Source organism: Quercus lobata, chromosome 5 (genome assembly GCF_001633185.2).
Source record: "Quercus lobata isolate SW786 chromosome 5, ValleyOak3.0 Primary Assembly, whole genome shotgun sequence".
Taxonomy (NCBI): Eukaryota; Viridiplantae; Streptophyta; class Magnoliopsida; order Fagales; family Fagaceae; genus Quercus; species Quercus lobata.
Genome location: NC_044908.1, coordinates 59019100 through 59046210, shown reverse-complemented (window position 1 = coordinate 59046210; position 27111 = coordinate 59019100). Strand labels below are relative to the sequence as shown.

The following is a 27111-nucleotide window of genomic DNA, read 5'->3' as shown; positions in this document are numbered from 1 at the left end:
TAAAATAAAACATTTCGCCTAGCGAGCGTGTAACAGGTCTCTCCCAACTATGGTCAACCTCCAACGCAGGCATATCACCGCCTTGGATACGTGCGAAGAGTGCAAGACCCATTCGGAAGACGAACTTCACGCACTTTGGTCATGTTCAAAACTTGTAGAGGTGTGGAGCGCTCTGTTCTGGACCCAGCAAGCTTCTGAGGTGCAGGTCGCTTGCTTCCAGGATTTGTTGGAGCAGTTCATGCAGACTAACGATGACTACAGGAAGGAAATCTTCATTACCATTGCATGGCTCCTGTGGAATCGTCGCAACGCCTCAAGAGTGGGGCGACCCACCCAGCCCCTGTATAAGATCACTCAAATGGCTAGAATCCTAGTTCAGGAGTTTCTAGAAGCTCAAGAGCCCACCACAGCTACTCCCGAGTCGCCTCCGATCCACCGTCTTCAGCAATGGTGCCCACCTGACGAGAACATTTTCAAGGCTAACTTTGACGCGGCGCTGTTTAAGGAAGAAAATTTGGCTGGCTTAGGCGTCGTGATTAGGGACTGGCGTGGGGAGGCTATTAGTGCATTAACCACGTCAGTTCCTCTTGCTCAAACAGTGGTTGAATTGGAAGCTCTGGCGTGCCGTAGAGCTGTGCAGCTTGCCAAGGAAATAGGCCTCATACAGGTCATTTTTGAAGGAGATTCCTTATCAGTCATCCAAGAAATACTGGAGGGGTCTTTGGATGCTTTACCGTATGGGCATGTCATTGAAGATATCCGTTTTCAAGCTTTGGAATTCCAGAAATCGGTGTTCACTCATGTTCCACGAATTTGTAATGTAGTTGTTGATGCATTAGCCAGAAAAGCAAAAACTTATAGGCGCACCCAGGTTTGGTTAGAAGATTTACCTGAGGACATAGCCTCTCTAGCTTGTTTTGATGTCCACTGAAGTTTTCATTTCTTTTTTATGAATAAAGCCCAGGCACTGATGGTCTGGTTTCTCAAAAAAAAAAAGATAAAAGAAATTCATAATTATAGAGTAACGATCCATGGGTTTCAAAATCCTATAATAATAATAATAATAATAAATCCAAGCTCTATTATACCACATTGCTCTAGTTTTTGGCTTGTTTTTTGCTTGTATACATTTTATAAATCAATGAAATTTTTCTATCGTATTGACCTCAAAAAATGTAATAACTGTTAATATACCTTAATTAAGGCATCGATTAACAAAAAAGTAATGCTTCAAGAGAGAATATGCTTCTATATATTTTTATTTAAACTAGACTCATTATACGCGTTTCGTGCATATAATAATGAATCTCTTTTTTTTCTTCTTTTTTTGGATTTAGTGTTATATATAGTTTTCTATTTATTCTAATTTGTGATTTACACGTTTTCCCGCTAATATTACACGTTTTCATGAATGATGCATACAATCAAGTACCGTTACAAATGTAGATCAAATATATTGAAATTTTCGGAGTAGCAAAAGTTCTTTTTTTTTTTTGGGGGGGGGGGGGGTTTGTAAGAAAAAGTTTAGGTGAAGGGAGGCTACCCCGATACCAAGGCTAGGGCAAGTCTCAAGCCTCAAAAGGGCTTACATTGGACTTACAGATCGTTCACCAAAAGGGAACTACTAACAACAAGACTCGAACCTAAACCTTGTTGCGTGAAGTGTCCGAATCTTATCAACTCAACCAACCCCTCATTGGTAACTTTTTCCTTTCAGTAAGATACCAAACATAATACTGCTAGCAAGCTCCATACAATTGTCAATTTTGTGGCATACTCATATTCTCCCTTTAATTAATTAATTTTAGTTGTGATAGGATCCCAATAAGTATGCTCACTTTTATTTATATTTTATTTTTTAAATCTTTATTGGTTTCCTTCTTCCTTTTGGTAGTGTTAGCTAGCTGTAACTGTAGGCTACACAAAGGGGAGGGAGATGCCAAGGAATTTTGGGCAAAGGACACTTCTTTTTGGACAGGTGGGTGGGTAACGATGAGATTTGCAGCGAGCATCTACCAAACAATTTTAAAAGAGTAGAGCTACAATTATTAAAAGTTTGATAATATTAAGCTTATAAGCTGATGTGTTACTAATAATAAAAGAGAATTTATGGTTACATCAATGTGTTGACTTTATTTTGTAAAACTTGGCAAGCTAAATTCACTGTCCACAGTATTGGCTCAGCTTCTGCTTGGATGGGGGTGGTGGTGTCTACTTTTCTTGAGACTGCAAACAGCAGCAGCCCTCTCCAAACTCTGGCAGTGACTGCCATAGTGGAGCTTGAATCCCCAATAGTTGCATCACAGTTCAACTTGAAGGCATTTTGTGGTGGTTTTGTCTAACTTAAATCTCTTCTATCTAGATGGTTATTAAAGCTTAATTTAGTTACAGCCCAATGCTCATGAAAGATTCTAATCAAATTTTTGCAAACCTGGTCATAAACCACAGATTTGTTTTCAAAAACAACTTGGTTTCTACACTTCCAAACCCACAATTACCAAGAGCACCAAAAACTAAAGACTTGCATCTTTGATCCTCATCTGACTTCGAAAGATTATTAGGTGATTCTGTTCACTTTTAAATCCAGCTACTTTATGCCTAAGTTAGCTTTTGTCTAAAACCATGTACTCTTTTATAAAATGATTCTCTTTAAGTGAATGCTTATCAAGTGGGAGCATTTCATTTCAGTACTCAAAAATAATAAAAAAGTAGGAGCATCAAATAAAAGGCAATGTAAACACTTAGAAAGAGTAGACAATAAAAAGGAACAAAACGATTATTCTCAAATCTTAAGTCAGCATAAAGAAAATTTTATTTTTTAGGCCGATCAACCATGAAAAATTAGGACTAAAAATGAATGATTCAAAACCTGTACATTTCGGTGCCAGCTTCAAAACAGTGTCTACTACTCTCACTCTTTTTCAAATTTGGGATTCTTGAAATCTTCAACACCAACGGTTTTTAGTTATAGAGAATCATTTGAAAATATTGGAAAAGATCACACAAAATTTCTGGAAAAACAATTATTCACCCAAGGTGAAGACTGGAGATTCATTTGAAAAGTTAATATTAATAAATTGACATAACCAAGGGAATCAATCTTATACTAGAGACTGTACCGATTTAAACAGTGGAACGATATATTTTGGTACTGATTAATACCGGTGTATCGTTTCGGGTTTACCGTTATTTTATATATATATATATATATATATATTTATATGTAGGTATGTATGTATGTATGTATGTGTGTGTATATAATAATAAATATAAAAATTTATCATAAAATATTACCTCAATTCAGAACAAATTATTCATGGTTTTAAATTTTAATATTAATTAAAAAAACACAATATAAAAAATAGAAAACTTAATTGTTCATTGCATACTAAGAAAACAAATGATATTAATAAGTTAATGCAAATAAGTTACCATTCTACCCTTACAAAAATTCAAAAATTACCAAACTAAAAAAAAAAAAAATATATATATATATATATATATGTACCGACCGATACTGACTGATATTGCCTAAAATTGGCCAGTACGGCCAATTTTTAAACCGGTACGAAACATTGACATTTTGATACCGGTATACGTACCGGTTTGGCATCGACTACCTTGGATATAACTCCAAGTTATTAGTCAAGAAGTGAACTCTAATTAATTCAATTAATAAAATCTATGTTGTTGAGTAAATGATCTAAATTTGAACATCATACATCATAATTGGATCAGATGTTGGAAGTGGAGTTGTTGTCTCAAAATTTTGCTCGAGCAAACCGGAGATGTTTGGCAAATTTTAAGTGAAAATATGTGGTTGATTTTAAAATTAATTACTTGTGCTTAATAGTGTAATTTGATCAAAATTGGAAATTAATCATAATTGGGATCTAAACCGATGCGTTTCTTGAGCTCAAAAATAAACTGGAAACAAGTATATTTGTATATTTTTAATTAAAAAGAAGGAAAAAAAATGTTTTAAAAATTTAAATATAAATCAAATAAGTTAAATAATATTTTTTTGAGAAGCAAGTTAAATAATAACCTGAAAATAAACCCAGCAAAACAAGGTCTAAGGAAACTCCTTTAAGTGAGAAATTTCTTATAACGGCTGCTACAGCCTAGCGTAAAAATTAAAATTATAAATTAATAAAATTTCAAAAATTTGGATTAATTAGACTATGAAATATTTCAAGCCATATTATGTAATATTCTTTGAATTTGACAAAGTATTTGCTAAATTATCTTTTTAAAATCAAAGTGAAAATTCCTTAAGTTAAATGAGAAAAGACCCGCAGTTTAGATCCCAATTACATTTACGTCTAATTACCAATTTTTAGAAAATTACATAAATAAGTCCAGTTAATTAGCCAAGTGATTAGTTGAATTCCATGAATTAACACAACAAAAGAGCAAATCCCAATTATTCACACATTGTCATTGAAGTTCAAAACAGTGCACATTCAGCTTTTCATGAATGTGTAAGCAATCAACTACTGTTACAAATGCGGAACGAATATATTGAAATTTTTGGAGTTTTAATTTTTAAAAGTTTTCAGCTTTTTTTTCTTTCGGTAAGATACCAAACACAAGCTCCATAGAATTGTCAATTTTGTGGCATACTTATATTCTCCTTTTAATTAATTAATTTTATTTGTGATGGGATCCCAGTAATTAATTGGTTCCCTTCTTCCTTTTGCTAGTGTTAGCTATAACTGTGGGCTATACAAAGAGGCGAGAGATGCCAAGGAATTTTGGGCAAAAACGACACTTCCTTTTTGGACAGGTGGGTGGGTAACGATGATATTTGGAGCGAGCATCTACCTAACAATTTTAAAAGAGTAGGGCTGCAATTACTAAAAGTTTTATTATATTAAGTTTGCAAATTACTATGTCACTAATCATTAATCATAAAGAGATAATTCATTGTTACACCACTTTATAAGCTTATATGTAGTAAAACTTGTATAATTTTAGCATTTTCTATTTTAAAATGAAAGAAACATAGACTAAAATAATATTTGCTGCTCTATTAGTATAAAATGCCCACAGAATCTAAAATAGTGACAGCCCCAACATAACATTCTGTTGGCTATTATTTAAAACACCCAAAGATTATAATAATTTATAGAAAGGTAAAACCAATGTAAAACGAAGACAATAGAAACACTATCTATCAAACCAAAACAAACCCATAATTGAAACCAAATAGAAAAATGCCAAGAAACAAAAATCCAATAAAAATTGCATACCCAAAAAAATGAGAAAAATAAAATCCAAACTAAAAACCCAATCCAAAGGAAGAAGAAGAAGACGTGGAAATTCTACAAAGGAAAAAACAAAAAACAAAAAAAAAAAAAAAAAAAAAAAAAAAAAAGAGGAAAGGAAGTGTACCTGAAAGCAACGATTGGGTTTTCTGGATCATCGGAGAAAAAGATCAGAGTGGGAGAGAAGGAAGATTCCACTTCATTTCTGCATAGAAAGAAATTGAATCATTTAAATCCAAAAGAGAAGAATTCAAAAAGATTTCTTAGATCTCTCTCTCTCTCTCTCTCTCTCTGTGTTTATCAGGCTCTCTCTCTGTCTCTTTCAATTTAACCATGCATGGATAGGATATCACAGTAATAAATGAGTAAAATCTAAAGTTCTCAAATGGTGCAATGTGCAGCATTTTGTAACTTTTAAATTGTATATGTAGTAAATTTTAAGATAGGCTTTTTTTTCTTACATGGCAGCATAGCCTTAATTATAGGGAAAAAGTCTCTACTTTTATATTAGTATTAGATTAGTTAAAGCTCTTGTTAATTTCTAAAAATTAAAAAAAAAAAAAAAAATTAAAGCTCTTAATTTTTGGTTTTAGCAAAATAGTTTGTTGTAGCATGCTTAGAAAGTACTAATAAGTAATAAGGCACCTTGTCAATTGTCATCAAGAAGTTGACTTTAATAAGTGACATATATAGTGACTTCAATAGGTAAGGTCGTAAGGATCCCAACAAATGGATTTGAGTTTCAACCGTAACATGTTTGATTTATCAATTTGCTCAAAAAATAAAATAATAAAATAAGTAACATGAATTTCCAAATAATTTTGAATTAAATAAATAACAAAGAACATGAATCCCAAAAGAAAGACCATGTGTGAAGACTATATGAATATCGAACTAGAGGGTTGTAATCATATGGTAAATAAAAAAATTTAAAAAAAAAACCAATTGCTTTCCACAAGATTAATATGGCATGAATTTGGTGCAACAATGACTAGGATTTTTGTCATACCATATCTACAATGTAATTAATCTGATGATAATTTCTATTATAAAAAACGAACTTGACTTGGAATAAAAACAAAATATTTATCTAAAAAAAAACATTTTATTGGTTTAAAGGTTGAATATTAGAAGAAATCATAATCATCTCTTACATCATACAATCTTTTAATTTAAAAAAAAAAAAATTATTGTCAACTCACATCATACAATCATTTAATTAAAAAAACAATAATTATTTTCAATTGACTTTCATTTTATGCATGATACCTTCTTTTTTTCTAGATAAAAATAGAAGAGGGTTGGTATCCAACTCCTATATATATATATATATATATATATATAACAAATACTTTTACCTTGAAAAAGTAAAAGAAAGTGGAAAAAAAAAGTGAAAAAAAAGTAAATTTTTAAAAAATTCTACATAAAAACTATAAATTAATAACTAAGTTTATAAGCTGATACCAAACAAACATTAATTTAATTGGGTTTATATAAATAATCGCAAAACCAAACACCTATAATCATCTCACTTCTATTTTTCTACGTATTTAAAAATGGAAAAAAAAAAAATTCAAATAAGAGAGAAAATTCCAATAAGAAAATTATAGTGTTCAAAAATTGAAAGTTATACTTGTAGGTCAAAAATACTACGTCAAGTGTCTTCCATTTTGATTTCCCATCCATATGGAAGTAGCCGAAGACCCAAAAACAAAAACAAAGAATTTTCCGCTACAATCCAGCTAGCACAAAATAAAGCAAGAAATTATCCCACTAATATTCTGTCCTTGATCTGTAATTGCAGGAACCTTTTGGAGTAGGAATGGATAGTGCACATACAACACGTGTACCGTGAGGCAAATGGATGTGCAGATGCTCTAACAAAGCAGGGGACCCATCTCCAAAATAGGATGACTGTATGTAATAAATGTCCCATTTTTGTATATGTATCATATGTGAAGAACTTGACTGGCCTAGGGTAAATTCGGCTTTGTAACCCCAGTACAGTTGTAGGTGTTGTATGAACTCAGTGTTTTAAATAAATCCTCCCATTTTTCCACCAAAAAAAAAAATAAATAAAGCAAGAAAAGTATAGTGAAAGGCTGGAATTAGTAGCTCAGTGCTCACGTATATTTTCTTTTGTTCTCTGATTAAAATATTCTTTTGTTCTAGAATCTCAACAATTACACCAACTGGCTTTTGTTGAATTTTGAATATAGGAAAATTCCTTCCTTTCCAATCAACAAAAACGCGGATGTGCTTAGTAAATACCACCATTCTAGTATTGTTCTCTTTCTTTTCTTCAACACGGTCCACTCTTCCGTTACAAAATTACCAAAAACACCCCCACTCTACAAAACCTAGTCCAAAAAGGTCCCGACCGAAACGTATTCCTTAAGAAAACCGAACCTTCTCTGTTCCCTTCCCTCCTTCCGTTAAATACAACTGACCTGTCTGACAAGACCAAAGCACCAACCCAGAAACAAAGACCAAGTAAGAAAGAAAAGAAAAAAGGGAAAAAAATATTATAGAGAGACAGAGAGATGGGATTAAAGAAGAACAGGTGGATCTTCTTCAAGAGGCTGAGGATGCAGACAGCTTGGAGATGGAAGTTCTTGGGGTCAGCTTTCAAGTGGAAGAGGTTGAATCTGCAGCTCTCTTTTGTGGACGATGTGCTTTTCAGGATTTTGTCTGTGTTTGAGGCTATTGTGTTGGTTGCCACCTTGTGTTTCTTTTATCTTTGTTGTGGCTGCCATTTTTGAAGAGTCTCTCTCACTATGTTATAAGGTCTCCCATTTCTGGGGCTCTGACTATGCCGGCCTCTTTGTTTTCTCTTTTTTTAGTACATGCTCTCTGTTTTTTTTTTTCCTTAGATCTTTGGAGATTTTCTGACTACTGAAAATGGTAAAAAGAAAACAATTTTGTTTTCGATGGTGGTGGGCGAGAGAAGATGGGTTATTGGGTTTGTGATGTTTTTGGATTCGTTGTTAGTGTGAGGGCACTGAGGGGTGAGCGAGATTTCTCAATTAATGCAAGTTGATGGATGCATCCATTTCTCTCTCCCTCCCTCTCTCTCTCTCTCTCTCTCTCTCTCTCTCTCTCTCTCTCTCTATAGATTTACATGTTCTGGGAGACTCTCAGAGATGGGAGATGAGCTAGTTTGATATTAAAATTTCCCAGGAATGTATTGTATATGCTAATGTATGTGTTTATGTACAAATTTAATGGTGGAAAAAGTTCAAAAATTACTTATGAATTACCCATCGTCTCTTCTATGTTCATGGATTTGAATTTTTTTTTTTTTTTTTTTAAAGCATTGCAGTTTGCTCTCATTAAGATGCATAAAATTGAGCCATGTGATGTCCGAATTTGAGCTTTCTGGATCTGCCTGATAGACTGTTGGATTGTTGGTTTGATGTGGATAGATCAGCTGCTCAATTTACTACCATGTTTCTTCTCTAAGTTTAGTGGTTGCATCTAGGACTTATCGAACTGTCGTTTGAAGTACTAAACCCCTTTAGCCTTACCATCTCCATCTCTACTGTCATAAAAAGGCTTGTAGTTTGCATCAAATTTATGCAGGTTTTGGGCTTAACCTTTAGCAGAATTTACTTTGCAGAATTTGGTTTGCGATGTTCAGTGTGTATCCTATTAATTACAAGTTACAACCGGAGTAGCGTTTTGTCCCCAAAATAAAAAGGTAGCATTTTTTGGATTTTTATTTTTTTTTTATTTTTTTAAAGATTGTCTTCTACCCTTCTTGGACAAAAAATAGGGTAGCATTTTTTGGAATCTTTTCTTAAAGTCTTGCTTTTTTTTCTTTATTTGGGGCCTTGTCTACAAAGTTCAAACATGTTAAATGATAGTATTATTTATCAACATCTCACAACTAACCAAGCAAAAGAAACCTTCCCAAGGCAAATTAAGCTAAATAATATATACTACTAAATGTTTGACTAATAATAGTTTAAAGGTCATGCTAATGAGTGCCCTAAGGGTACTGGTTAAGAATCCATTTTAGGAAAGTTTTGACATCATTTTTATGGGAAATGAAAAAAGTTATCAAAACATTAATTGTTTTTTTTTCTTTTTCCATAAAAACTTTCTTTAATTAAATTCTTAACTAGTACCCTAAGAGCACTCGTTAGCATTTTTCATAATTTAAAAATGAGATTGGTTATATTCTCATGATAACCTTCCAAACAGACACATCATTTTGTAGCCACTCTCTTCTGATATTTTAGCAGTGCCCCGACGGCATAAAAATTTAAAAGTGTCAATATCTACAATGGAAATTGTCAGAGCCAGGTTATGAAGATACCATTTTGTTCCCTAGATTTTGGGATTACAGTCAATTTGGTCTTACAATTTAGAGTCAATTTAGTCTATATTATATTCAACTTGCAATTAATTTGGTCTTTATTGTTAACTCATTAATGAAAAATATCTACGTGACAAATAATGTGCATCACTAACACACAAGTAGCTTATACGACAACTAAAACAATAATAATAATTTTTCATTGCTTTTTAAAAAATCCAATGTCAGCATTTATATTAAAAAATTAAATCAAAAAAGAAAAAAAAAATCAGAAACCAAAAAATATACAATTTATGAATTTTTAAAAGAAAATTTTCAATAGCTAGATCGCCATTTCTTTTCTAGGGATCAACAATGTTTGTGAAGAAAATATTTAACAATACGTAAGCAACCAAACCCATTTCCAGTATCTATTTTGATGCGAGATGCGGAAGCATTAAAAAGCAAAACATATCTACTTCTAAAAAATAAGAAACAAAAAACGTTTACTTCTGAAAATCACCTCGAATCCATGAGGGTTTCTTAAATCCACAAGAGTCCTTGGATCCACAAGGAAAAAGGGTTCTGAAATTCACTAGAAAAAAATAGACAAAAGTCTGAATTTTTGTTAATATCAATAATACTAAAAAACGCTTATAGACTTAGGAGCCTATTTAAGGGCTTCGTAAAACTTAATAGATAAGAAAATATATTCTAAAATAACTCCTCGTTAATACCTCACTATAACAGGAATCAAATTTGACCTAAAAAACCTTAAAAGCACCTAAAAAGGGAAATAATAACCCAAAACCTAAAATAATGAAAATTACAAGTTAAATACCAAAATTAATAAATTAAAATAATTAAATAGTAAATTGTGTTCTACATCAGACCCTTCCACTTGAAACAAACTCGTCCTAAAGTTTATCTTTGAAATATGAAATCTTCCACTCTAAATAAATCATTATTTCGAATGCTTGAGCCTTTTGATCTTCTTTCCATACTTGTAACTCATCAATGGAATAAAAAAATCAACTTAAATTTCTTTTTCCTTAGTCTTCATGTAATCGTAGAGATTTACCAAATAAGAACTGACAATTGAATCAAATCTATCAACCCCAATAAAATCAATAAAATTCAATGTATTTTTACCACCAAAATAAAAGGATCTTGAGATTGAAAATCATATGACATGATTTCATTGAGATCCTTGAAACTTTCCTCTTCAATTTCTTCCTCAATGGTCTCTACCATCTTGACCTCAAGATCTTTCTCTATAATAGGATCTTCATTATTCTCCTCCAAAATAATCTTGATTTGATCTTCTTCCATAATAAGAATATCTTCAAAAATCTCTATATTTTGTTCTTTGACTTCAATATAATCTTCAAGAACAATATTTTCTTCAATATACAACTCTTCCTTTAATGGTGGAATATATGGTTCTTCAAAATAATTCAAGTGAGAACTTTTTGGCCAATAATAATTTTGTTTTGTGTATGACAAATGTTCATCACAATCCAAAGGATAAAAGTTGATAGCGAACATTTTTTTCATCCTTGGCCATGAACGAATTGTCTTTACCTTGTTGGATTCTATCAGTCTTTTGTGGACTAATGATGCCATTAGAATACACTTTTTAACCCTTTAAACTACAAATAAGCTTCCCCCATGAAAATCCATGAGCTTGAATCATGAGTTGTAATTATTTTGGGCGAAAATACCATTTTGATTCTTACATTTTGAGGTCACAGGAATCCGATTTTCTTTGATTTTCTTCAATTTTCATGGCAACCAAACACAAAATCACCTTGTTCATTTTTTTTAATCCTTGAATTCATAAATATATTCCACAATATGTCATCTCTATACAATTGAGAGACATCTTAATTAGTAAAAACCAATAAGAAATTGAAATTTTAGAATACAAAAAATTCAACATATTTTCCCTAGCAAACTTTCTTGGTAACCAAACAGAAACCAAGAAAAAGAAAAAGAACAATAGCAAACCCAGATGGAGACCCCATTCATTTCGGGTTGATATCTTTATGTTGAGTCCATTCTAATGGCTTTGATGGGGACAAATCTAACTAAATATGTTTACACAAAACCCAAATAATCTGGTGGCCAAATTTCTCCTCGAAACTTCAAAAAATCAAATCAAAACACCAAACCCATGGATCTAAAATCAACCTCAAAACCCAATTTTCTAAACCCTAACAACCAAAAGAAAATCCATTACAAAGGAAACAAACTTGCTCATCGGGTGGCTGCGATAAGATCTCTATTTGGCACTAGGAATTGATGGCTGGAACAACAACAACAGCGCAAGGCAAGGATGGCGACAATGCATGCATGTTTACATTTCAGAGACCCAATCCCTTCCACTCGTTTTGATCTTTTCTGATCCATTAATTTCTCTCACGTTTTGAATTTTAGTTCTCTGTTTCTTTACCATCACCAAAACTAAAAGAGGTAATACGAAGGAAATGTTTTTTCTCTTAAATAAGTGTTCCTCTCTGTCTTTGTTTGGTTCCCAAAGAATGAATATAACTCTGTTGAATTGACATTTTTGTTTTTATTTTATTTCAAATTTCAAGAACTGTAATTAAGTTGAGATGTCCACCAAATATTTTTATTAGAAAAGTAATAATTGAAAACAGTCCTGAAATAAATTGGGAAAAACGCATGCTCCAGGTATGGAATAGCAACCTCCTAGGAGGTTTGGACCTTTGTCCAGCACACTAACCACTGAACTAATTGGCTTACTTGTGTCCCTCTTGAAATTTATATTATATTTATTTTGACAAGATTAATAGTTTTGGACTTAATTTTATCACTATTTGCTTAATAGTATTTTCTATTTTTTTTATTCAAGAATTATTCTTTCACATCAATAAATATGAATATGAATATGAAAATTGATTTTATTTTAAATTAAAATGCATTTTTTATTTGAAAGATTAATAAATACAATTTTTTAAAGCTTGTTTATATTTATTATTTTCTATTCACTTTATAAAAATAACGAAAATACATTTGAAAGTTGTTTTAATTGCTTAATATTTTTTTAAGGGTAAATTTTCATATTTTTACACATTTAATACATATTTTTATTTTAATTAATATTAAATTAATTTTGACGTCATCAAGATTCAACCTCAATGAATCTCGATCCGACCTTAAAAATCTTGAACTTCTCCCTTCTCTGGTTCTTTGAACGATTCGGGTAGAGGTGCTAAGTTTTCTACTACCCAAAAGAGATAACCATGTAATTATGTTTTTGCAAATAATCGTATATTATTTGGATGAATTTATCCATTAAATTCAGATCCAGTTGAGCCTTGAGATGTTCCAACAATACTAAAATCGTTATTAATATAAAAATATTGTTAAAGACTAACAAATAGCTGGAATAGCTCAGTTGGTTAGAGCGTGTGGCTGTTAACCACAAGGTCGGAGGTTCAAGCCCTCCTTCTAGCGCTTGAGGTTTTTTTTTTTTTTTCCTAACAGATTTCTTATAAACGGTCAACAATTCTTCATGGGAAGTACTTTTTCCAAATAAAACTTTAGTGGTTGTCTAAATGCAGATGCTGTTAAAAACTTAATATACAGAAACTGATATGCATGAGTGAATGGATGAGTGCTTCAGTCAGTGTGAATACTGAATAAGCTGTGTAATGGCAGCTGGGCATAACTACTATAGATCTTCTTTGACGTTCAAATTGAAAAGAGTGGCCTATGTTTAACTTCATAATAATTTTTTGCATTAATTAATGAATATGAAATTTGAAATTCATACTAAGAAATTTTTTACAATTTATAAATTCAATTGCATTAGCTACATGCTTATTTAATTGAATTTAATTAATTAAGACTTTTGAAACAAACGGTTCACTATAAATATTTACCTTAAATTATTAGGCTTTCTCATACTTATTATTTTCATGTACACAAATTTATTTACTTACTATGCAAATTATATAGATAAATAATCAATATTAAAAGCATTTTCTTACACATCTTGCACAATTAGTCTAGGATCTATTAGGTAGCATGTTCGTTGAAACATGGTGTACTAAATCAACGAATTATTTTTTGAAATTGTCTGTGTAAAAAATTATGATGAATTGATTGACAAGGTCCCTTTTTGTAGATATTCTCTTCAATCTTGATCTCTATCATTAGGATGTTGGTAATATCATAATTTTTTCTTCTTAAAGCAAGTTTCACGTAAGGATTTGCAAAATCTACCTTGACACAAGTTCATTTAGAATTCGATTTAGGCTCATTGATAGGCCCAAGATTTTCCATAATCTCAAAGTCTCAACTAACAACAAGTTTATATATATTTCATATCATTAAAATAAAGATATAAAAATAATCTATTCATAGTTACTAATAATCAAAGTAAGAGATTAATCTACATACATAAATTTTAGACATTTGATTTGATTTCTCAAAATAAATTTGAGAAAATAAATCAATCTAAAAGAGTTAAGAATACAACCATATACCTACAAAGTTGTATAGTCACTCTACTTTGATTTGATTTTGTAAAAAATTATGTATATTTCAAGATATCTTTCTCTATTTTTCTAAGTATTTAAAATTTGGGTTTATAGAAAAAACTCAAATTGTGAAACTGTAAAAAAGGACAAGAGATGGAGGAGGATTTACCTATTTAGGTCCAAAATATTTCAAAAATAACCAACTTAATCCCTAAACACAAACGACTTGTAATGCCGTTACTTATTAGTTATTTTTACTCTCTCTCTCTCTCTCTCTCTCTCTCTCTCTCTCTCTCTCTCTCTCTCTCTCTCTCTCTCTCTCATTGAAGACAACTTTGGGATTTTTGAATTTGGGTTTTGTTGGAGGATTTGGATTTTTTGGACTAGTGATGGGTTGTGGATTGTTGGTAGTGGCTATGGTTTTTGGGTTGTGAGTTTAATGGATGCGTTTAAGGTTGTGGGTTTGTGGTGAGTGGGTCTCTCTCTCATTTCTGTTCTTTTTCCTCTGATCTCACCTGACTCTCTCTTTCTATTTTCTTTTTCTTTTTATTTTATTTTTTGCAAGGCTGAATCTTACCCTTAGAGCATCTCCAACAGGAGAGCTAAATACAAAATTCTCTCTACTTTAAAGAGTAAACCCACAAAATAGGCTAATGTTCATTCTCCAATGAACTCTCTATACTCGGAATTTTTTTTGGCTCATGAATAGTAGCTCATCAAGTCTGATGGACTACTGTTCATTCTTCAAATGTTTTTTTTCTATTATAATAATTAGGCATTGAATAAAAAATGTTGGAAGATGTGTAGTTGTTAAAAAAAGAATAAATAATAAATGAAAAAATAATATTTAAATGAGATAGAGAATCTGTTGGAAAATGTATTTGAAAAAGTTGGTAGTTAAAAGGTAAAAGTCACTATTTATTCTTTAAACAGTACAAAAATTTGCCTAATCTACTGGAGATGCTCTTAATGGATCTCATTTTTCCTATCCCTTCCTCTCAATTAATGGCTAGAATTGGGTTAGGCCAACATCTTGTGGTGGATCCAGTTCGGTTGGGTTAAGGACTTAAGACAATTCCTTTTTTGGGTACTTTGTGAAGGAGAAGTGATATTTCCTTTTCTTTTTCTTGGCTACCAAGCACTGAATGGAGATGAGACTTTGACTAGCTTTTCCTTTTGATTTTTTTGGCTACCAAACACAGAGTGGAGGAGAATTTTGTGGCTTCTCCTCGATTTTCTTAGCTAATTTAACATAGACATTAGTAATTTTCTTTTTCTTTTCTAATATTATGTTAAGGAAAAAAAAAAAAAAAAAAACAAAGAAAATCGTTGTGTTTTTGGACATTAGAAGAAAAAGGGGGGGAAATCAATGGAACAAGAAGAAGATTCAATTGATTAAAAAAAAAAATCAATGAGCACTGAGTGTTTGTGGGTTGAGAGAGAGAGAGAGAGAGAGAGAGAGAAATGGTGTTGTATCGTTGTTTGTGGACCAAGTTCTTTATGTTGTGACTTTGCCATTATTAGGGTAAAATTTTCCCTCTTATTAATTTTTTTTTCTTCTTCTTCTTCTTCTTCTTCTTTTAATTTGATATTTTGAATGCATGATTACGGTTAGGAACTATCAACTAAACTTTTTGCAGACTATCTGATCATCCACTTGTTTTTTCCTTTTTTTGTTTTTATTTTGGGTTTTTGATTATGAGATAACAATAGGATCTAACTAGCACGCTAAATCCTGGCGCATGGTGGCTGTATATGTTTGGTTTTGACAATCATAATGGTTAAGAGCCAGTTGGGTATTTTCCATCTAGAACAGTTGGTGAGTTACAAACAGGAGAAGATCGAAAAAGTGAAATTTGGAGGCTATGTTTACTCTAAGCGGGGTGATTATGCTAGTCCTTCTATGGGCAGTGGATATTTCTCTAGGCCTCCTATATATGACCAGACTTATTTCATGATTCAAGTTACCGTTCTAGAGCCGGAATTTTAATTAAATATACCACCAGATCATGTCCAGACTGCCGAGTCTCGTTGTTACTTTGAAGACCACTCACTCAAAGCCGGAAAAGAAGCTTATACCTTTATTTTTGGCGGACCTGGTGGCTCAGAGGATAGCTGCACATTTGCATCAACATAAAATAATTTCAAATAATATGTTAATATATATACTAGCCTTTGAGCACATGCATTGCGTGTGCTCAAAAGCTCTTTTATTTTTTTGAGTAAAGGCTGATAATTTGTATCTATTATAATTTGGAAATTTTTTTTTTTTATTTTTCAAACAAATAAAAATGATAAATTTTAGAGATAAATAGTAATTGTAATTTCTTTTTTGAATATGAAAGGAAAAAAAAATTAAATTTTAGGAGTTCTCTTTTTGAATTCAAAATGAAATTTGTTATTTAGCATTTATAACTCTATTTCTAAATAAAGAGTCCCTTCATTAATGAGAGTATTTTTGAACCATATAAAAGTCTAATTGAAATAGGAGAATCCTCTTATATATAACTAACCTCTGAGCACGCACTTGTGCACATGCTCAAAGATTTTTTTTATTTTTTTTGGATAAAAGTTAATAATTTGCATCTATTATAATTAATTTAGAATATTTTTTTTTTCAAACAAATAAAAATGATAAACTTTAGAAATAAATAGTAACTATAATTTCTTTTTTGAACATAAAGGGAAAAAATCCTAAATTTTAGGAATTTTATTTTTGAATATTCAAAATGAAATTTATTATTTGACATTTATGACCCTATTTCTAAATGAAATTACCCTTCATTAATAAGGGTATTTTTGAACCACATAAAATTCCAGTTGAAAAAGAAAAATCCTCTTATATATAGTATAAATATAGATATAGATATAGATATATGTGTGTGTGTGTGTCCACAATTATCTGTTAAAATAATAGTAAACATTCACTCTTTTGTCTATATATATATATATATATATATATATTTTTTTTAAATTGGAAACTAGAAACTTTCATTACTTAAAAAGAAATTACATCATGATGAAGAGCTTGTTTTAAGAAATAAGGATTCTCTTCCATCCAAACTAGAAAATCGACAATGAGACAAGCATGTTTAGCTAAGAGGTGCGCAGGAGTATTCCCCTTGCGCTTTACATGAGAAAACCTAACATTACGAATATCACGACAAGAATCAAGGATCCCATATATTATAGGAGCAACCACAACAGTTGCATGAGAAAGACCAGCTAGAGCCCCGTAAACAGTAAGAGAATCCCCCTCTAAAATGAAGTCCTGCATTCCAAGATCTTTTGCAAACTGCAGACCAGCCTCAAAGGCTTTTGTCTCAACTTCCAAAGGACCTAGCGGAGCACTCACTTTCATTGACATTGTAGCCAATCACCAATCCTTGACAGTGCCGAACAACAATTCCAATCCCTACTTCCTTCTTTACCGAGAAAACAACCCCATCAACATTCACTTTATACATATTCTCCAGAGGTGGACACCAATACTCAATTTGATTCTGATTAGCCTTAATTGAAACCTTTTTGGCACCAACATACTCCTGCAAATACTAACATGACCATTGCAGTAGCTCTAATTCCCTTTTCTTTTTTCCTCCATTACGAACTTCATTATGATTAGTCCAAATACTCCAAGCTATTGTGACCACCAAAGCTATAATATTTCCCTCACAATCATCCATCATCATCATTTTCCATAACAAGTCAAGAAAAGAAGGGAATAAACCAACAAAACTAGGTTGGAAAATCCCAGAGCATTTCCAATTTTTTTGTGCTCTAGGACAAAAGCAAAACACATGTCCCATAGTTTCTAAATCCAAATTACATTCAGCACAGATATCCTCAACTAGAATCTATCGGGTGTTTCAAAATCCTCTTGGTAGGTAATATGTCCCGACATGCCCTCCACACGAAATGTCGAATCTTATGAGGCACATCTAATTTCCAAACACGCTTCCAAAACCTTCTCATATTACTCTCATCAAAACTAGAACCTGAAGAACCCAAAGGAGAAGCATCCAAGATGTCGATAGCCACTTATAAGCACTTTTGACAATGAACAGCCCATTGTTAGTCTCTGCCCAAATCAGCTTATTTGCAGGCAAGCACGAGCTCAATGGTATACACTTAACAGTATCCACTTCACAAGGTAAAAGGAGTTTTTCAATTAAGCCCGAGTTCCAGCAAGATTTATTGGAGTCAATCAACTCAAAGACTCGAAAGTCTGGAGAAACATTAACCCAAGAAGAAATTATCATATGAGAAGACGAATTTGGAAGCCATTTATCACCCCAGACTCTAATATTGGTCCCATTACCAACCTGCCATCTCATCCCCTGTTTAACTACCCTTTGTGCAACCATTAAACGTCGCCAAATATAAGAAGGATTATTCCCCATGGATGCATCCACAAAATCACATTCAAGAAAATATTTTGCTTTAAAAACTTGGAAGACCAAAGAGTGTTTTCCAACCTGCAAACGTCACCCCTGTTTCGCAAGAAGCACCAAATTAAACGGTTTGAGCAATTTAAATCCCAATCCCCCACAAGACTTAGGCATACATAGCTTTTCCCAACTCAACCAAGCCGTCTTCCTTTCATTTTACTTCTGCCTCCACCAGAAATTTCTAATCAAACTTGTCAGTTCGTCACATAGAGTATCCGGAAGCTTGAAACAACTCATTGTATAAGTTGGAATAGCTTGGGCCACTGCCTTGTTCAGAACTTTTTTCCCTGCCTTTGACAGCAACTTCTCCTTCCAACCCGACAATTTCTTAGCAAGTTTCTCCTTAATTGAATTAAATGAGTTTCGTTTATTTTTGCCAACCAACAACGAAAGACCAAGATATTTCTCATGATTTCTGATCACTTGTGCTCCAAACCGATTTTTTGATTTCCTCCTTCACACTTGTGTCCGTATTAGAGCTAAAAAACAATGATGTCTTTGTTCTATTCAGTTGCTGACTTGAAGCTGCCTCATAAAATATTAACACAAAAACTATTTAATAAAGCCTTTTGTCTCTAACTAGAAAGAAGCACTTAAACTAAAAGCAACTTATCTTTAAATGCTCATTCTTCAAAAAAGTCAAACTTCTTAATTAAACAACTACTTAATTGAAAAAATATTTTATAAGAATTGTAGTAAGCCTTTTTTGATTAAAGTGGACTAGGCTGCCTTCTGCGGTATTAGGCCCAAGTATTCTGAGTATGGGAGTTGAGACCAGTCCAACTGCAACTCAATTTGGTCCGGCTTGTGCGCAAACTATGCCTCGTCTGCCATGAGCACACTTACGATGGGCAGAACTATTTCAGATGAGTTGCGGCAGGTAGATATGATAATGACAAGATAAAATATAAAGTACTTTGAGATCTTTATTAAGGTAAGCAAATAATCCCTACTTAAGAAAAGATAATCACAATTTAATAACAATTATTTTATAAGAAAAGTAAGGGAAACAAGTGGGTAGTATATGATTTGATTGAGAGAGGAAATAAATCAAATTAAATCTGATCCGCAGTACCAAAACCAGAGAGGGAAGAACACCTCTTCTCAAAGTGAATAATCTCTCAGGAAGATCCTACCGTGGAAATTAATCACTTTGAGGGAAGCGGACCTAAATGGTTGGTACACAAGAACACCCTTTGTTTCCGGCAGAGAGCAAGATTTTGAGAGGGAGAGAGGGAATCAACCTATTGGTGCATGCCTGCCGTTTTAACTCTCAATCTTTTTCTTTCCTTCTCTTCTAATATTCCCCTTTCTTATCTTTTTTCTTTCTACTTATTTTTCTTAATACTTGTTTTCTATTTCCTGGTTTTCAAATTTCTAATACCGTGGTGCTTGTCGTCCCCCTTTTCCTGTACACGGCAAGGGCCTCTTTATAGTGCCTATCATGACCTAATTTTACTATTTTAGCCTTTAACCACCTTTGTCTGGTATGGGTATACCTGCCGACCACCATTGGTCCGTCTGTGTGCCACTCTCCATCGCCAGACAAAATAAAACTATTTTGTTTGTTTGTCTGCCGTAGCACCCTTTCCTACTATGGTGTGGGTGCCTTCTCACTCTCTATCCCTCATGGCATGCACCTAGTGGTTCTTGCTCAGCTTTGCTCCTTTGGGTGGTATGTCATCCTAACAGGACACTTCCCCCAAAAGAGCCCTAGTAGAAACCTCAAAACAGGTTTTCCCTTCTCCTCACCGCCAAACCATACCCTCTTACCTTTAACCCATGACCTCACCATGTCCTATATTAGCTAGGTACAAGCTGGTGAGGTCTGGACCTTACACGTGCCTCTCTTCCATGTATGTCCAAAATCTGTCTGCTGCTCATGCGTCTGCTGTGATTGGCCTACACAGTCTGTCGTCCATTTTTGACTATTTTTTTGTTTCCCTTTCCTTTATGGCTTGCCCTATACGGGGCTGAGCCTTGCTTGACGATGGGCTTTGCTTTTCTTCAGCCCACCATTTTTCCTACTATCATCTCCCACCATACCACTCTATCATTCCTGCTGTGAAATTATTTTGCCTCAATCTGGTTGGGCCTCTTTGGCCCTACCGTTTATTCTTCTCCTAATGGCCCAACATGGCTATTGGTTCTTTTGTTATATCACTAGCGGGCTCTTGTGTTCCATTTGTTTTCCCTTGGGCGTCCCGGGCCCGTTTGCTTTCCTTGGGTTTCCTCGGCCCTTTTCTTAACTTTGCATTCTCATTGGCTTTTACTAAATTCTTTGGGTTTCCCTGACCCAATTACATTATCCCTCATCCTTGGGGTTCATGGGCTTGCCATCAACCCCTTACTTTCTTTGCTTTCAAATACTTTGGGTCTATCATAGCCCATTCTCACTTTTCCACATCATATACTGTCCATGATTTGCTTTTTCTCTCTTTCCGAGCTCCTTTAAGCCTATTTACCTCCTCAAGGCCCATTTTTTCATCTCATGAGCCTGTGATCCATTATTCCTGCTACTCGAGCTTAATAGATTTTCTATTCGTTTGCCAATTCTTTTATGTCCGTGTTGTTGGGCCTCTCCCTTCCACTTGGGCTTCCAAAATGGCCATCAACAAGAATAAATAAATTCATAGATTAAATTCCTAATTTAAAATGTTTCTAATTATTCAATTATATTGGTATATAAGACATAAGGATTCAAATTCTAATTTGTTTTGAATTTACCTTCAAAACAAGCAAATTTCTAAAGTGATAGAAAATTGACAATTAAGAAATTTTTCAAAGAAAACTTATAGTTGTAATACTAGATTTGGTTATCTTTATTCTCACTATAGTAAAAGTTAATGATATAACCGCTATCTCTTTCCATACCTATGCATATCAATCTCACTTTTTTCAGTAATGCAAAACACCCATTTCTATTTGATTTGAATAAAAGATTGAAGAATGTAGGGGGGGGGGGGGGGGGAAGGAGTGCATGGTGCCATGGTATAGATCAAGATATTTGCATAGTTAAGGACCTCTTCAATTTTGGGCAGCACATGTGTTATTGTGAATAAAAATGTGATATCCCTTCCCAATTGAAGTAACAATTGAATCATCCAAAAAAAAAAAAAAATTGTTATCTATCCCAACCCATTTGTGTAACAATTGAATTATTAAATTAATGGGGAAAACCAATTTATTGTTCCAACATGAGTGTTCCACTTTATATTTCACCAATTATAATATGCTATATGTTTATATTTTTTCCAATTATATTTATTTTATAAGGACCGGAAAAGAAAATTGTATTAAGTTACAATTAGTAAAGCATAATATAGAACCCTCAAAATAGGAAAGAGTTTGTGTATTAAGTGTTGTCGCAGCGAATTTATAGGCAATCAATAAGCCGCAATACAATCTTCACAACTCTCTCATGAAATCTTATACCCAAAACACTCTCCATGATCTTCACAACTTTTTACTCTCCACATATATATACGATTGTGAACAAAGAAATTTCTACATGCCAAAAAGAAATCTCTACCTTTCAAGTAATTAGTTGATAAAGAACTATAGTCCATATCCATCTAAATAAATAATATATTTTATATATATATATATATATATATATCCAACATTAAAAGAGTAAATCTATTTACACAATACATTACACACTTTCACAACTTGTGGAGACAATAAGTTGTGATCAACAAACGAAAATATGATGACTATAATTGTCCAATGTTTTCTTTCATAATGAGAAGTTATTGTTTCACACTTTTTACACTTGGTAGATATAAAAATACCTATACTCTTAATTTATGTATCCACATTTTTCAAGAATGCCCACATTTAACACAAGATTAAAAATAGTATTTTGCCTATGAGTAGTTCTAGAACCACAAATTATTCCACAACTTTTTTGTCACAACTCTAAGATAGATTGTGAGTAATTAACTATCACTTACACATGAACCCACTATTTTCTCTTTACCAATTATACTCTGCCACGTCACAATTGTGATAAAAAGTTGTGAAAAATTATATGGCCCTAGACTTTTTTATGTATATACTAAGAGTGTGAGACAATCAAATCATAAGCCTTACAATTCAAACCCTTAAGCATTATTCCCAACCGGCCAGTCACTATCAGATAACACCATTCCCTTTGTGCTCTGTGAAGAACTCATTCTCCATCGCATCCCAAAACGCTCCCGCCGCGAACCATCTATCGATGTCACCATGCCCTTCTCCTCAGCTTCACCACCAGACCCATACTGTTGAACCACAAGAACTGAAGCATGCAATGCAAAGCTTGAAGACACTAACACATCCCCAATGGTACCTAGTTCTGGACAGTCACTCCAATCTGATAATCCCAACGTGAGTGGTGACACCACTCCTTGTCCTTTTCCCACTACATACAAGTCATAACAATTTTCCATTCCACTTATTACTGAAACCGTTTCTTCCCCATTGCTCACCACCTTTTCTAAGTACACTATTGACTCGTCATTAGCAGTGTTAAGCCTAAACTCATTTATATAGTCGTCATCAATTGCCATTTGCCTCTCATTATCAGCTACAACCTCTAGAATCCCTTGTTCTTCGTTTGTGTTTGCTGACTCCACGTCCGCCACCACATCCTCACTCGGAAGGAACCGCACAACTGTTAAGCTAATTCCAGGGTGGCCCGCCATTCTCCATGCATAAGCTAGTGCCTCACGGTCATCTGGGCCACCAATGAAGAGCATGGCAAACCGGCACTTCATTTTATCATTAGGCCCGCCCGGTCTCACAGCCGCGGCTAGTCCACGATCAATAAAGATTCCCACTGAACATGGTGCATTGGGTAAAACATTTAGATTTATGCCTCTATAAGCAGCATTCTCTTCCCCCATTCGCCCATCAACAGTTGAGAGTTTGTGAAACGGGAGTAGAATTAGAGCAACACGCTTGTCTTCAGCCAAACTACAAATATCCTCGTGCATTGTCCCATATGGAGACATGGCTGTGAGTGGATTCACAGTAACAAGGTGGTTTTCTTGCTCGAAAGATTCGAAGGCATTGATGATGAGATTGGAGTCTGCTTGTGCACGGCTAGGGTTGTGTGCGCCTGATTTGCGCGTAGAGTGGACGATAAGCATGGCAGAGGCGCGGCCAGTGAGCTCAACTAGGTGGAGAGCGAAGACAGTCATTGGGGATGATTTAGTGGCATGGGATACTTCAAGGAGGCTAATCATGCCTGATATGTTTGCTGTTGTATGAACACATGTAAGGACTCGGAGTTCAGTGTTAAGCTTTGATCTTTGAATGGTCCTGAGGATGTAGTGCTTTAAACCCTTTCTGGACTTGTGGATGGCTGACATGATTGGCGCTACGGCAATAGTCATTATCAAGAGAGCAACCATCATCACAGTGTAGTATTGGTGGCTCAATATCTGGATCAGAGAGAGATTAAAATATATGAAAATCAAATACATAACTATGACTTGGTAAATATGTAATGATGTCAAAATAAGTTTAAAACCACAACAGTCAACAAATTTCACAAAATTTTTTCAATATTGTTGAAGTGTGGAAAGTTATGATTGTTATTATACCGTAAAAGTGGTGATTTTTCATCTCAAATGTTGTAAAAAAAAGTGGGAAAATTTGTTGTTTCTGTTAACTAGAAGATGCATGAAACGCTCACATGCCCTTTACAAATAGCAAGAATGTAAGTAGTACCTTTTTGTCCCACCCAACGTTGAGGATAATGAGGGCCAAGATGCCTTTGGTGTTCAAAAGTACTCCAAGAGCCGCACCATCTTTAAGGGGCATGTTAAAGATAATGCTAACTGTAAGAGAGCTCAAGATTTTAGCCATGCAAGCCAAGAATATTACCAAAACCACTATGTACCACGGTGTGTCTTCCATAATCTTGGTGAGATCAATTCTTATCCCGCAACTGGTAAAGAAGAGTGGCAACATAATCCCAGACACAAAGTCATCTAGCCTATCCAAAAGCGCATCCCCTAAATCCCCACTGGGTATGATAAGCCCAAACAAAAAAGCTCCCACAGCGGAGTGTGCACCAATTGCATCAGTGATGATACCACAGATCAGTGCTCCAGTAAGCACAATACACAAATAGTACTCGCTGTAGTTGTCCCCTGAAGTGAATTGGATTACCTTTTCAACGATAGGGCGGACCACGAAAAAGCAGATTAGCACAAAGACTATGAGTGCACTTAATGAGTATGATGCAGTTTTGAGATTGATACCTACTGGTATCAAAATTGCAATAAGAACCCAAGTGTATATGTCATTGAGCATAGCCACAGACATGGCAATTCTCCCAATATCCGAGTGGAGGAGCTTCAGATTAGCAAGGATTCGTGTGAGCACCGGGAAGCCCGTGATGGTGAGTGCAACAGCCCAGAACATGCATCCCACAGCTGTGGTATTACTACTTTGGAGATTAAGTAAAAAAAACAACCCTATTCCTATCCCCATTGGGATGAGAATTCCGGTCATAGCAATGCCCATTACCCTTTTCCCTGCTCTCAAGATTGCAGTCAAGTCCATCTCTAAACCAGTCAGGAATACATAGAAAACCAGGCCTAAGTATGCCATCGTTTCAATGAGCATGATACCCCTTGCTGGGAAAATTCTTTGGACAGATTTGAATTGCCCCAACATGTTTGGACTTATGATAAAACCAGCCTACATAAAAATTGTGAATTTTTGTTAGTCCATCTAACAGTACACATGCAACAAAAGTTGCACACGATTGCATCATGTATATAGTTAGTATCAAGGGTTTTTTTCATAACTTTTATACGAAACTAGCTAATAGCACCCTTATACCAAAACGAATATACATACAAGCTTTGATTCTTAATTTTTAAAGGATTATGTCCATCAATATGTTATTAATTAGCATGAAATTGATATATGTAACATATTGTTCTTACCAAAACCTCAGCAATTAGGCGAGGCTGGTGGAGGGGTTTGAGGACCAAGAAGAGAAGGCGACTGATGAGAATAATAACAGTAAGCTGTGAGACGAAGAGAGGGAAAGATTCGGTAACGGGGGCTTCGGCTTGCCAGACACCATTGTTGATGGATACTGTCAGATCATAACATATCATAGACTCATTTATCTTTCTGTCTGGCATTTTAGCTTCCTCCTTTATATATGTATATACACTTACAAATTAATGTGCTTGATTAATAAAATTTCTATCTCTTCTCGACCTCCTTATGCCCTCCAAACCACTTCCTAGTCCTCTCACTCGAAAGCCACCACCGTGGATGCCGCCCTGGTGAAGCCCCTTTTAATTATATGCATGGGAGAGGAAAATATTGAATAATTATAGAAATAGACAATTCTACAATACAGAAGAAAAACAGGAATACATCCTTTGACAAACACAACCGTAGCACTCTATTTTAATTGGGTGGTATTTATGCGTTGCATTGTTGTAACTTCCTGTTGATGCATGGTTCAGTTGGATGTTCTTCCCAATATCCTTCTAGTAGCACAGTTATGGTTCATATAATGCAAAGAAAGCATTCTGTGAAACAGTTAAATCCGTGTCATTAAGTCTAACATGGAACTTCGTTTTAGGAAACTTGCATTAAAAATCTATATTTTAGGGATGCATGGTTTCAAATGAAAGCTTATTGTTTCAAAATTTTCAAACTAAACAAGAATTTTTTTTTTTTTTTTTTTAAATTTACCCCTAAAAGGACGTCATGTGGGAAAATTTGTGTGAAATAAAATTTAATGACGCTTGGTTTAATATTACAAATCAAAGAAACTATATAATGGTTAAAGAAAATTGTTACATGGTTATGTAACAAGTTTTTAAACATAGATAAGTTCAAACAGTTGAGGACAATCCAAAATTAAAGGATTGAACAAGTCTAAAGGAAGCAACAACTTCAAAATGTCTGGTAGAATTATAATAATTCGAAAGTGAGTAATTGCAAAGGACCACCATTTTTAAGAAAACTTCCAAGGTTAATTATAAATTACCCACAAGCAGTTGGGCCCGAATTCAAGTTTTTTGTGTTTTTAGCTTAATCCTAGTCAACATTACATGTGGCATTTGAGTTGGCAAAAAATTGTTTTTTATTTTAACTATTAGCCATGTTAACATTTTCATTTAACAAGTTGACACAGTACCAAAAGATTACAAACTAAATTACAAGTTTAGTTCCTAAATTTTTCATTATGTATCAATTTAGTTCCTAACGTTTCAAATGAGTTTGAAGTACGGATAGAGACAAAATGGACGTTAAGTCTTAATTCCTTGATGTAAAAACATATGGGATTTGAGCCAAATCATGGAATTATAGAGACACCGGCCATGAGCAAACGTGATACAACTTTTAGCTTTTTTCTTTTAATCTTAGTTTTATTTTAAAAATCTAATTTTCAACTTTTTCATAATAAATTAACTTTTAACTTTTTGTTTTACATTATACAAAATTATAAGCTATTGAAAATAAGTTGTACCAAAATGTACAACATAAAAAGTGTAGTACACTATGTTCTCATTGGATTTGTTAAGCACTTTTCTCTCCTTTTGTGTAATTAA

The 27111-nt window shown here is 33.7% G+C and overlaps 2 protein-coding genes and 1 non-coding gene across 3 annotated transcripts; 2 read left to right on the top strand and 1 right to left on the bottom strand.

Moving 5' to 3' along the window:
- Positions 1 to 7625: 7625 nt before the first annotated feature.
- LOC115992393 lies at positions 7626 to 8538 on the top strand. Its single transcript, XM_031116581.1, has one exon. The coding sequence runs from the start codon at positions 7814 to 7816 to the stop codon at positions 8030 to 8032; it is 219 nt and encodes a 72-aa protein (XP_030972441.1). The 5' UTR covers positions 7626 to 7813; the 3' UTR covers positions 8033 to 8538.
- A 4441-nt stretch (positions 8539 to 12979) lies between these two features.
- Positions 12980 to 13053, top strand: TRNAN-GUU. The gene has a single exon. It is a non-coding gene; the product is annotated as a tRNA-Asn (tRNA).
- Positions 13054 to 22638: 9585 nt separating this feature from the next.
- On the bottom strand, positions 22639 to 25683 carry LOC115990801 (cation/H(+) antiporter 15-like). The gene is made up of 3 exons (XM_031114586.1): positions 25480 to 25683; positions 24251 to 25228; positions 22639 to 23961 (listed from the first exon to the last, which is right to left on the bottom strand). Exons 1-3 carry the CDS (start codon positions 25681 to 25683, stop codon positions 22639 to 22641), a joined length of 2505 nt encoding a protein of 834 aa, XP_030970446.1.
- Positions 25684 to 27111: the final 1428 nt, after the last annotated feature.